The sequence below is a fragment of the Schistocerca nitens genome, chromosome 5 (genome assembly GCF_023898315.1).
Source record: "Schistocerca nitens isolate TAMUIC-IGC-003100 chromosome 5, iqSchNite1.1, whole genome shotgun sequence".
Taxonomy (NCBI): Eukaryota; Metazoa; Arthropoda; class Insecta; order Orthoptera; family Acrididae; genus Schistocerca; species Schistocerca nitens.
In genome coordinates this window covers 512,825,001-512,838,563 of record NC_064618.1, presented here as the reverse complement: position 1 = coordinate 512,838,563, position 13,563 = coordinate 512,825,001, and the positions used below count along the sequence as shown (strand labels likewise).

General features: G+C 39.6%; 1 protein-coding gene across 3 annotated transcripts in view; it reads left to right on the top strand.

Annotated features, from left to right (window-relative positions):
• The first annotated feature begins 307 nt into the window (after positions 1–307).
• The window catches only part of LOC126259193 (TP53-binding protein 1-like), a 359,964-nt gene continuing 346,708 nt past the window's right edge, over positions 308–13,563 (top strand). For all 3 annotated transcript variants that reach the window (XM_049955782.1, XM_049955783.1, XM_049955781.1), the window contains exon 1: positions 308–796. In XM_049955782.1, the coding sequence (XP_049811739.1) occupies positions 567–796 (230 nt within the window). In that variant the 5' untranslated portion in view covers positions 308–566. The remainder of the gene's footprint in view (positions 797–13,563) is intronic.

Genomic DNA, 13,563 nt, shown 5'->3' with positions numbered 1-13,563 from the left:
ACCCTATCGCGCAAGTCCAGGAAGTTGCAGCCTAATTTGCCACAGAACTTTCGAAGTATCTGGTTCATTCTTTCCCTAGACTCAGAACCAAATGGTCACGATCAATTCTGGGGACAATGTTGCAAATTGTCAAGGTTACGTGACTGTGACGTTCCGACAAGTGTAAATCCACTTTGGTTCGACCATCCAGTATCAATGGTCGAAGTTCGTGGATCACTTTGTGTATCCTTGGAGTGTAGCAAGGATGTTATTTTGGTGTGTAGTTTACTTTGCAAAGACAATCATGAGTGTTTTGTTTTCACACGTGTTTACCCGCGAAGGAGTTGAGCTTGTGTGAATATAGGAATGTATGAATTTAAGTAAATAGGAAATATGCTGCTGCAAATCGTTGAAAACTCCGAATGTGCATGTTAGAATATTTTTTACCGAACGCACTTGACATTCTGTATTTGTGAATTATTTGTTTTCGAAGTTGCCGGTAAACTTGTCCGGGCAACAACCCGGCGACAACCGTTATTCCGTGTGAGTTACAGTTCCTCGCTCGAGTTTCATCGAGTAGTTTTGTTATGGAGCCTTCGGTAGACGTAGCGCAGCTTGTAGGTAGCAATGGTTTCGACAATGCAGATACAAGTAGCGGTGCAATTGGAAATGAGTGCGTGAAAGTGTTAAATGAAGTACAGGCAGCTGTTGAAACAGAAAATCAGTGCCAAATGAAACCTGTTCCTCTTGAAATTGCAACTGACAACGAAGGAAAAGTGAGTGATGATATACGTGGAAACGACGGCGAAATTACCAGGTCAGTCAGCTGCTTGCGAAACCATTAAATTTGACGTATTATATCTACGAGTAAAATGTTTATTAGTGCAGACTTTTTAGAAAAACTCAAAAATAAAGCTAAATGTTGTATTTATAACTTCGCTTTAGCTGCCGGACGGAAGGATAGAGGAATCCCTGTAGTGGCTTTGAAAACAGAGAGGGGTCATTCCATGCCAAACTGAGCCTGAGGCTTATTTTTTGAAAAAATGCCAAATTTAACAATGTTATATTTTTCGAATCTACAAAAGTTGAATTTTACTGTCCTGAAAAAATTATAAAAATTACATAATTAGCTGAGGAAATATAGTTAAACAAAGTTGGCGATTCTACAGATGAGGATGGAAAACAAAAGGTTTGCTTTCTGTGTTGGCAGCTGTTTAAATATGGGTTGCAGCAATTGTTGATGTTTTAATTGTTTAATTTCAAGAGCAGAATCTTTCTGACAAACTTCAGTTTTTAAAGAAAGGTAAGTTATTAAGTATGCAGCTAATTCACAAAAGTTACTGTGTATTTAGTGTCCCACCCGTGACAAAAAACATGAAAAAGTTTACTTTCTAACTCAGCAATTATAGTAACTCTATATATTTTAGGTTAGAAGTAAGAAAAACAAAAACATCCAATGAACCATAAGGCACCTTCTAAGTTGTAAATGATCATCTATAAATGTTAAAAGAAATTGTGTCCCACCCGTGACAGATTTTTGGATGTTACTCAGATCTAAACCATTTAACACTTCAACATCAGCAGAGCGTATGAGAAAACTTCGAGAAAAACTGAAGAAAGATACCAGCAAGTACAATGTCCATAAAGAAAAAGAAAGAGAGCGGGATAAAAGAAGAAGGGAAAATATGAAGATGAAGGTATCCTCCAGTGAAAAATCTTTATTGGAATATCGAAAGAAGGAAGCTGAAAGAAAAAGGAAGTATAGACTTAAACTAAAATCCGTATTAATTGAAGATCAGTCTGAGACCTGTATTTCCCAGTTAGGATCATATAAATGTCCTCAGTCCCTTGGCTAAGCTGTTTCTCGGGTAAAGAAGGTGCTTCCTTCAAGCCCCTCAAAAAAATCAGCAGTAATAAAAAAGCTTGTAAGTGAAAGCTTACCTAAAAAGGTAGTAAAGCAGATTTTCCTAGTAGTGAAGAAGACATCTCGTAAACTTACAGGTCTGCTCAAAATACAAAATTTTTTCACAAATGATGAAATCAGCAGGCAGACACCTGGCATAAAGGATGAAAAGTCTATTGTAGACCATGAAACTGGGAAAAAGAGTTAGCTTGCAGAAATGTCACATGAATATGACAGTTAAGGAAGCATTTTTTCTTTTTAAGCGAGACAATCCAGATATTGATATCAAGATTTCAAAATTCTACGAGTTGCGGCCTAAAAATGTTGTTCTAACATCTCAAATGCCTCACAATGTATGTGTGTGTGTGCAGATATCATGCTAACTTCAACTTCATCATTGAAGCCATTCACAAAGAAATAGCTAGTATCCCTGCTACTCACACTCACCTTATGAATCTTGTTTGCTGTGATGTAGAAAGTGAAATATGCATGACAAATCACTGCAAGAAATGCATCATGAATTTACACACATTAATAGATAGAAAGTTTGATTTGTGTGACATAATATCTTGGAGAAAATGGACCGAACATGAGTGTCACCCTAAATAGACTACTACCAGTGGAACACTTTGTGAAGCTCTCTCTGAACTTCAGTCTCAACTAAAAACATTCAAAGAGCACTTCTTTGTCAAAAGGATGCAATCTGGAGCTTTCAAGGCTGTGAAAGCATCAGTTAGTGATGATGAAGTGATATTGCAAATAGATTTTGCAGAAAACTATGTAGCACTAGCACAAGATGAGATACAAAGTGCCCACTGGAGTCATACACAGATTACAGTGGTCACTATTTGTGTTTGGATGAAAAAAGGGCTACAGTCATTTGCAATTGTGAGCGATGAACTGTGCCATGACAAGTACTCAGTTTATGCATGTTTGAAGAGTATAATAAGTAAGCTGAAACAAGAGCTTCCCAATTTGACCTCGATACGAATTTTTTCTGATGGTTGCGCAGGTCAATTTAAGAACAAATTCACCATTTCTAACCTCTGCTACATGATGCAAGACTTTGGAGTGTCTGGAGAATGGTTTTTCTTTGCAACATCACGTGGGAAAGGTGCAGTGGATGGCATTGGAGCTGTAACAAAAAGGGCTGTTTGGAATAAAGTTAAGCAAAGAAAAGTCATCATCAGTTTTTAGACTGTGCCAAATCATCTGTTTCTGGAATAAACTTTCTTCTTCTGACAAAAGATCATATTGATGAAAACAGAGACCTTCTGGATGGCCGCTGGAAAGCTGTTAAAAAAATAAAAGATATTCGCAGCAAGCATTACTTCAACGGTTACAATACCTGTAACCTAGTATTTGGTAGAACTTTCCTAAAATCAGATTTAGAGAAAGTGGAGGTTTTCCCACTTTCACCCAACATATATTCACTAATCTACACAGATTCTGAGATGAATGATGAGGAATCATATCCTGATGTCCTGTTGACATCCAATTCCCAAGAAGTTACAGGTTCAGAACCAGATGTGGAACAAATCATGCCAGGAACATTTATTTTAGTTGAGTTCCAAACTGCAAGAAAGAAATCCACTACATACAGATATGCTGCAGTTGCACAGAGAAGTGTAGAAGACAATGGGGAAATACAGATTATGTGTATGCGATCTGTTGGGGACTCAGCAAAGGTATTTAAAGCTGACGAGGAGGATGTAATCCTACATAGAGTTTAAACAAGTTCTTGCTATTCTCCCGAATCCAAATGTCAAACATGTTAGGGACACCTTATATTATGAGTTTCCTGGCAATTTAGACATTTTCGAAAGTGGGTGAGAGGCCAAGTGTATTTTTTCAAAGTGGTGCATTCTTCAAGTGAAATAATTAAGTACTCAGAACTGTAAACTAATACTATACCAAAATTTATATTATTTATAAGCAACAAAAATGTTCTACAAAGTTATTAAAACTTAAAGTGTCCTCTAAGTATATGTTACCTACTGATTCATAGCTAACTGACATAATAAAATCAGTTTAAATAAAAAAAAAGATTGTACTTCACATGAGTCCCACCCGTGACAATTCCTTGTCCCACCTGTGACAGTCTTTGATTGCAATTATTGTAAGTAAGTATTACTAATCTAATATTTATTGATATTATGTCATGTAGAGAGTTGTTTTATTAATGTGAATTCAATATTTTCAAAAGAAAATAAGTGCATAAATCACAGAATTCTTCTAAAATGTTGGTGGTTATTCAATGCTACGTCTATTTGCTGTCCCACCCGTGACAAAGTTTTAAAGATGAATAACAGCTCAATATGTAAACTTCTGACGTTCAGATTTAAAGGGAAGGTAAAACAATTATTTGTAAGGCAACCAGTCAATTTTTACTTTATTTCTATTTATACTTCATGTTATATCAGCATCTGACTGTTGAAAAACGTAGTGCAACTGTCCCACCCGTGACAATGGAATCCCCCTTATTCAATGCTACGTCTATTTGCTGTCCCACCCGTGACAAAGTTTTAAAGATGAATAACAGCTCAATTTGTAAACTTCTGACATTCAGATTTAAAGGGAAGGTAAAACAATTATTTGTAAGGCAACCAGTCAATTTTTACTTTATTTCTATTTATACTTCATGTTATATCAGCATCTGACTGTTGAAAAACGTAGTGCAACTGTCCCACCCATGACAATGGAATCCCCCAGAGTTGACTGGTGTATTTGGAGTTTTATTAATGAATGGATTTTTATTGGCAACATTTGAGTTAGTTTATTAACAACAAAACTTGTTTTTAAGAAAATGCGTTGTAGTCTCCATCATATTTATTACATTTGAGGAAATATTGATATAAAAATATGCTGACTGTAATCCTTATAGTGCATGAATGTGTACACAATAGTGAGAAAGGGTGATAATACCAGATGGTACATCTCAGTCATCAGCCTGGATTGATTGATTCATTATGTGTGTAAGCCTGGATTATACATAATGTTCCTTTCAAAACGGGAGGTATTGGGATGTTATGGCCCTGCACAGCGATTTACTCAAGTAATTTTTGGGGCTGCAGATGTTCATACTAATAAAGATTCAAGAGCATGACATACTGTGGTGGTAAATGAAGATTCACATGACAAATTAATCTGTAAATATGGGTACATGCCGTTTTTTTGTAAGTTTTGTTGGATTAAAAAGAAAGATGCAGATGTGAGTTGATATTTCCTCCCACCACCTCTTACATATTACAATAATGGAAATCTTCTACAGCATAGAAGAAGTTGCCAAGGAGAAACTTTTTCAGTTTTTTTCAAATTTCAGTTGCAGCATTGTGCACCCCTTTCTTTACTAAAGACAACCTTAACTTGGAGTAATGTAATTTTTTCTTCTGGTATAGTAATTATTTACGTCATTGTTTTTTGTGAAGGGAAATACGGAAGCGTCCGATCCCGGCCGTCTGCTTTGACCCATGACGTCACAAATATGGCGGAAACTACCATAAACCACGATTCCAAAATGGCGCATATAAAGTCGTTACGTACACATTATGAAGACGCAAATACATCGAAACACACACACGTTCCACAAAAAGCCTAATGACACTGACGGGACAAGAGTGGAAATGGGGGTTTTTGGGTGGGGACAAACTAAATATAAACAAATTTAGACACCCGCCCCCATACAAAAACACGAAACGACGAAAAAAAACCGACACCACAAAACCCCCCAAATACCACTAAACACAATATAATCTGGAATCGGACACTTCCCTTCACCTATATAGCTCAACAGCAGCTCCCGATTCTATAAATTAGGATCAAACACTTCCCTTGACCTATGTAGCTCAAGAACATCTCCCGATACCAATACCAACATTCACATCCACACATTGCAATAAAACACTTCCCTTGACCCCAACACACAACACATACACTAAAAACAAAAAAATAAAAACTTACCTCAAAAAAGTTCCGGCGCTACAAACTAGGTTGGCCACCACAATCACACACAAGCACTCACACATACCTGTACTTACCCCTGTACTTAATGAACTCGGAAAACACTTCATGGCAAAAAGAAAACCAATGAAGCACACTCCTCTCACACCAGTCTCATGCGCGCAAAAACTTTGTGGGGATCTATAACAAAAATAATAAGTCACCAGTACAATCTCGCGCATGCCCAACCTAGACTTCTCGAACCAGGAACCGCGCCGTGTGGGGCGCCAAATGTCGTCTTTTCAACAGTGCCACATATAACAGTCCCTGGTCCGAGATGCCGGAACTTTAGCCAAAATCATTTCTTCGCCACAAACGGCATTTCACAACCTCGGCAATTAAACCGAAAAGCTTGAAAAACTTGATCAGTTGCAAAGGAGTGTTCCCCATCACTTCCCTCAGACGCGCACTGTTAATTTCATCCATCATATCCATTCCTGAACAAGAACAACAACCGATTAATTTGACTTAAATTACCACACAACGTACAGCGAACAACACTAAATTAACCTTCACAGAAAACCGCAAAATCGTTAACCTGAACATACCACGAGAGGGCACAACAAACCACAACACGACGACATCTAGAAACACGCTACACGCACAAACCAAACTCCGCGCCGTCATGACGTCACACACTACAACACCCTTATGTCACGGGTCAAAGCCGACACGCGGGATCGGACGCTTCTGTCGACCCTTGTGAAGTGCAGTGGATTGTTCACAGCAAACTTCATGAGAGTTGTTTGGTGGTAGAGACCAAACAGTGAGGTCATCGGTATAGGGAAGGACGGGAAAGGAAGTCTGCCGTGCCCTTTCAAAGAACCATCCCGGCATTTGCCTGGAGTGATTTAGGGAAATCACGGAAAACCTAAATCAGGATGGCTGGACGCGAGTTTGAACCGTCGTCCTTCCGAATGCGAGTCCATTGTGTTGAACACTGTGCCACCTCGCTCAGTCAAAGTTCATGAGGGCATAAATATACTGTGAAGCAGTAGTCAAAGTGCCCAATTGCTTAAACCGGTGTCTACAAAATAATTGTGGATGAGCACCAAATATTATACTTTTTTGAGCAATGAGGACATTCTTCTTTAAGGTTAGAAAATGTATCGACTTACTTATTTGTCGCTCCACAAGATTTACAATAATGCTAAGTGCAAACATGGCAGAACTAATATTATGAGAGTTCCAAAATGTGCTTTTACCAGTTTAAATTCTCAGCAATATGGACATCCTTTTTTTCCCATCCTATTTGTCATTTCCTCAGCATGTGTTACACACACTATTGATATCAGAGGCCTATCTCTAGATGTGCAGACCTAAATATGTCATTTCTTTTAAAAACTGACATTGATACCAGTCACAGGAAAACCATCAGACACTTTGGAGAGCGTTATTAAATACCATTTTTTCTGTTACTGTATCTATACTTGGATTCATCACGATACTATTGTCATCTACAAAATGAACTGATTGTGGTGGTTCTATATTATACAGGAAGATAGTTTACATATGTGAGGAACAGTGGTTGACCCAAGGTTGAGGCCTGGGAACACCATACATGATTTCTCTCCGGCCAGAAGAATCTCCCAATTACCTTCCTTACATTATGAAGTACAACAGTCTGCATTCTGTTGGTTAGACATAGCACTCACCAGTCAGCACATGATGAGGGGAATCAGACCGTGTTCATAGTGAAATTTTCACTGTCAAAATTTTATCAGTAAATTGTCAAAGTGTTGGTAACAAAGTTCCTGAATTTACTGCCGTCGAGGAAGTTCTCATTTTCAGATTCTTCTTGGGGCTGAGAGCTGACTGAAATCCGAAGTGGAAAGCCCTGAGATATTTAGTGAGTCATGGAATGTGCATTGGAAAGACAGATTGGAGGCTGTAGGTTGGCTATATCATCAGTTCCATAAAACCTCAGTTTATCTAGGACAATATCATGATTCACAAGGTCAAATGCCTTAGGTAGGTCACAGAAAATACTAACCGGTACTGATTTGTTGTTTTAATGCATGTAAGATTGGCTATTGAATATGTAAATAGCATTCTCAGTAGAGCAACTCTTGAAAACCAAACTTTGAGTTATTGAGGATATTACCCCCCCCCCCCCCCCCCCCCCCAAATTCACCATGGACCTTGCCGTTGGTGGGGAGGCTTGCGTGCCTCAGCGATACAGATAGCCGTACCGTAGGTACAACCACAACGGAGGGGTATCTGTTGAGAGGCCAGACAAACGTGTGGTTCCTGAAGAGGGGCAGCAGCCTTTTCAGTAGTTGCAAGGGCAACAGTCTGGATGATTGACTGATCTGGCCTTGTAACAATAACCAAAACAGCCTTGCTGTGCTGGTACTGCGAACGGCTGAAAGCAAGGGGAAACTACAGCCGTAATTTTTCCCGAGGGCATGCAGCTTTACTGTATGATTAAATGATGATGACGTCCTCTTGGGTAAAATATTCCGGAGGTAAAATAGTCCCCCATTCAGATCTCCGGGCGGGAACTACTCAAGAGGATGTCGTTATCAGGAGAAAGAAAACTGGCGTTCTATGGATCGGAGTGTGGAATGTCAGGTCCCTTAATCGGGCAGGTAGGTTAGAAAATTTGAAAAGGGAAATGGATAGGTTAAAGTTAGATGTAGTGGGAATTAGTGAAGTTCGGTGGCAGGAGGAACAAGACTTCTGGTCAGGTGACTACAGGGTTATAAATACAAAATCAAATAGGGGTAATGCAGGAGTAGGTTTAATAATGAATAGGAAAATAAGAACGCGGGTAAGCTACTACAAACAGCTTAGTGAACGCATTATTGTGGCCAAGATAGATACGAAGCCCACACCTACTACAGTAGTACAAGTTTATATGCCAACTAGCTCCGCAGATGACGAAGAAATTGAAGAAATGTATGATGAAATAAAAGAAATTATTCAGATAGTGAAGGGAGACGAAAATTTAATAGTCATGGGTGACTGGAATTCGAGTGTAGGAAAAGGGAGAGAAGGAAACGTAGTAGGTGAATATGGATTGGGGCTAAGAAATGAAAGAGGAAGCCGCCTTGTAGAATTTTGCACAGAGCACAACTTAATCATAGCTAACACTTGGTTTAAGAATCATGATAGAAGGTTGTATACGTGGAAGAACCCTGGAGATACTAAAAGGTATCAGATAGATTATATAATGGTAAGACAGAGATTTAGGAACCAGGTTTTAAATTGTAAGACATTTCCAGGGGCAGATGTGGACTCTGACCACAATCTATTGGTTATGACCTGTAGATTAAAACTGAAGAAACTGCAAAAAGGTGGGAATTTAAGGAGATGGGACCTGGATAAACTGAAAGAACCAGAGGTTGTAGAGAGTTTCAGGGAGAGCATAAGGGAACAATTGACAGGAATGGGGGAAAGAAATACAGTAGAAGAAGAATGGGTAGCTTTGAGGGATGAAGTAGTGAAGGCAGCAGAGGATCAAATTGGTAAAAAGACGAGGGCTAGTAGAAACTCTTGGGTAACACAAGAAATATTGAATTTAATTGATGAAAGGAGAAAATATAAAAATGCAGTAAATGAAGCTGGCAAAAAGGAATACAAACGTCTCAAGAATGAGATCGACAGGAAGTGCAAAATGGCTAAGCAGGGATGGCTAGAGGACAAATGTAAGGATGTAGAAGCTTATCTCACTAGGGGTAAGATAGATACTGCCTACAGGAAAATTAGACACCTTTGGAGATAAGATAACCACTTGTATGAACATCAAGAGCTCAGATGGAAACCCAGTTCTAACCAAAGAAGGGAAAGCAGAAAGGTGGAAGGAGTATATAGAGGGTCTATACAAGGGCGATGTACTTGAGGACAATATTATGGAAATGGAAGAGGATGTAGATGAAGATGAAATGGGAGAGATACGATACTGCGTGAAGAGTTTGACAGAGCTCTGAAAGACCTGAGTCGAAACAAGGCCCCCGGAGTAGACAACATTCCATTGGAACTACTGACGGCCTTGGGAGAGCCAGTCCTGACAAAACTCTACCATCTGGTGAGCAAGATGTATGAAACAGGCGAAATACCCTCAGACTTCAAGAAGAATATAATAATTCCAATCCCAAAGAAAGCAGGTGTTGACAGATGTGAAAATTACCGAACTATCAGTTTAATAAGTCACAGCTGCAAAATACTAATGCGAATTCTTTACAGACGAATGGAAAAACTGGTAGAGGCGGACCTCGGGGAAGATCAGTTTGGATTCCGTAGAAATGTTGGAACACGTGAGGCAATACTAACCTTACGACTTATCTTAGAAGAAAGATTAAGAAAGGGCAAACCTACGTTTCTAGCATTTGTAGACTTAGAGAAAGCTTTTGACAGCGTTAACTGGAATACTCTCTTTCAAATTCTGAAGGTGGCAGGGGTAAAATACAGGGAGCGAAAGGCTATTTACAATTTGTACAGAAACCAGATGGCAGTTATAAGAGTCGAGGGGCATGAAAGGGAAGCAGTGGTTGGGAAGGGAGTAAGACAGGGTTGTAGCCTCTCCCCGATGTTATTCAATCTGTATATTGAGCAAGCAGTAAAGGAAACAAAAGAAAAATTCGGAGTAGGTATTAAAATCCATGGAGAAGAAATAAAAACTTTGAGGTTCGCCGATGACATTGTAATTCTGTCAGAGACAACAAAGGACTTGGAAGAGCAGTTGAATGGAATGGATGGTGTCTTGAAGGGAGGATATAAGAAGAACATCAACAAAAGCAAAACGAGGGTAATGGAATGTAGTCGAATTAAGTCGGGTGATGTTGAAGGTATTAGATTAGGAAATGAGACACTTACAGGAGTAAAGGAGTTTTGCTATTTGGGGAGCAAAATAACTGATGATGGTCGAAGTAGAGAGGATATAAAATGTCGACTGGCAATGGCAAGGAAAGCGTTTCTGAAGAAGAGAAATTTGTTAACATCGAGTATAGATTTAAGTGTCAGGAAGTCATTTCTGAAAGTATTTGTATGGAGTGTAGCTATGTATGGAAGTGAAACTTGGACGGTAAATAGTTTGGACAAGAAGAGAATAGAAGCTTTCGAAATGTGGTGCTACAGAAGAATGCTGAAGATTAGATGGGTAGATCACATAACTAATGAGGAGGTACTGAATAGGATTGGGGAGAAGAGGTGTTTGTGGCACAACTTGACCAGAAGAAGGGATCGGTTGGTAGGACATGTTCTGAGGCATCAAGGGATCACCAATTTAGTATTGGAGGGCAGCGTGGAGGGTAAAAATCGTAGAGGGAGACCAAGAGATGAATACACTAAGCAGATTCAGAAGGATGGGGGTTGCAGTAGGTACTGGGAGATGAAGAAGCTTGCACAGGATAGAGTAGGATGGAGAGCTGCATCAAACCAGTCTCAGGACTGAAGACCACAACAACAACATTTTTGCTCAGGTGAGATACTGTTCTACACACATTTGCTTTTTCCTTTCACAAGATACTTGAAGCTGCGCAGTAGTTTGACGTACTCTGATGAACACTCACCAGTCAGTACACAGCACGGGAAATCAGACCATGTTCAGAGTAAAGACACTTCGACTCTCAGAATCTTATCAGTAAATTGTCAAAATATTCGTAACAAAGTTCCTGAATTTACTGCTCTTGATGAAGTTCTCATGCTCAAATTATTCTTGGGATCAAAAGCTGGCTGAAATCCGAAGAGGAAAGCTCTGAGATCTTTAGCGAGTCATGGAATGTATATTGGAATGACAGATTAGAGGCCATATGAGGGGGATTGTTCGTTGCAGTTGACAAAACCCTTCTCTCTATTGAGGTCTAAGTTGAGTGTGACAGTGAAGTTATCTGGTTGCCTATAACTGGTCTAATTGAAAGCAAGTTAATTGTTGGATGTTTTTACCAGACAGTGTATTCTGCTGTGACAGTTCTAGAGTCATTCAAAGAATGTCTGTGATCAGTAGCATGTAAATAACTGATCATGCACTACTAGTGGGAGGTGGCTTTAATCTATGGTGTACAAACAGATAGTCATGTAAAGTACCTTTGAACACATTTTCTGAGAACTGTCATGAGCAACTAAATGGAAATATCATATACCTTCTAACTACAATTAGGCAACTATGGCTATGAAAGTTAATAAATCAATTAAGAAGGCTAGGAAAGTGTTTCTGCTGGATAGAGCAGATAAGCATTTGTCAGCATCTCATCTCAACAGTGAATTGACATCACTTGGTTCTAGTAAGATGGGCGTAGAGGAATTATGGGCTAAGTTTAAGCTGATTATAAATCGTGGTCTGCAGAATGATGTGCCTAGTAAGTGGAATAAGAACGGAAAAGACCCACTATGGTTTAATAAAAAGATATGGGAAAAGCTGAGGAAGCAGAGGCTGTTGCACTGTCAGTTCAAAAGAGAACACCCAAATGACGACAAGCATAGGTTAGTAAAGATTCATGTGTCTGTGAAAAGATCTATGCACAAAGTGTACAAATAATACCACCATCCTAGCTTAGCAAAAGATCTGGCAGAGAACCCGAGAAAATTCCGGTCCTCTGTATAATTGCTAGGTAGGTGGTCCTGTGTATAATTGCTAGGTAGGTCTACGGCTTCCATCCAATCTTCTGTTGATCAGCCTGGTAAATTGAAGATAGCAAAACGAAAGCTGAATTTTTAAATTTCACATTCAAGAAATCGTTCGCACAAGAGAATCATACAAACATATTATCATTTGGCTATCGAACATGCTGCCATGTGAACAGCATAGTAATAAGCATCCCTTGTGTAGAGAAACAACTGAAGGAGTTGAAAACAAATAAGTCACCAGGTGCAGGTGGAATCCCAGTTCGGTTTTTCAAAAAGTACTACGAGGGCTATTCCGAAAGTAAGGTCCGATAGGTCGCGAAATGGAAACCACGGTAAATATCAAAAATGTTTTATTTGCAACAGTTAGATACACCTTGCAGCTACTTATCTCCATAGTCGCCGACCCGACTTAGACGTGTATCGTAGCGTTGTACCAACTTTCCCATACCCTCGCTATAGAAGGCAGCCGCCAGTGCTCTCCGCCAATTCTCTACGCTAGCCTACGGCTCGTTGTCTTGTGCCGAAATGTTGTCTTCATAACCAGCGGTTCATGTGACCTGAGCTGAAACTCAGAGGGAGACAATTACGGGCTGTATTGTGGGTAATCTCACATTTCCATTTGAAAACGATGCAGGAGCATCTTCATTGCCCCTGCAGAATGCGGCTGAGAATTGTCTTGAAGACGAAACAGCACGACAGTTATGTAATGTTAGCTGCATAGCTTCAGGGGAAATTTCTCACCAGGCCCCCGTACTTGGCGGCAGACACTATTTTCTAGACATCTTTACGCACTCACTGCGAGCTCAGAAATGAGAAGAGCGACGTGATGCTAACTGGGGTTATACTAGAGACACTACCCAACACATCTGTGCAAAGCTTTATCGGATTTTCATAGTCGTTTCCATTTCGTGACCGATCGGACCTTACTTTCGGAATAGCCCTCGTATTTGACATTGGCGCCTTATTTAAAGCATACATTTATCATGAATCTCCCGCCCAGCGCCAAGTCCCAGGCGACTGGAGTAAAGTGCAGGTGACTCCTTTGTATAAGAAGGGCAAAAGATCAGACCCACAAAATTACAAACCAATATTCCTAACATCGGTTTACTGCAGAA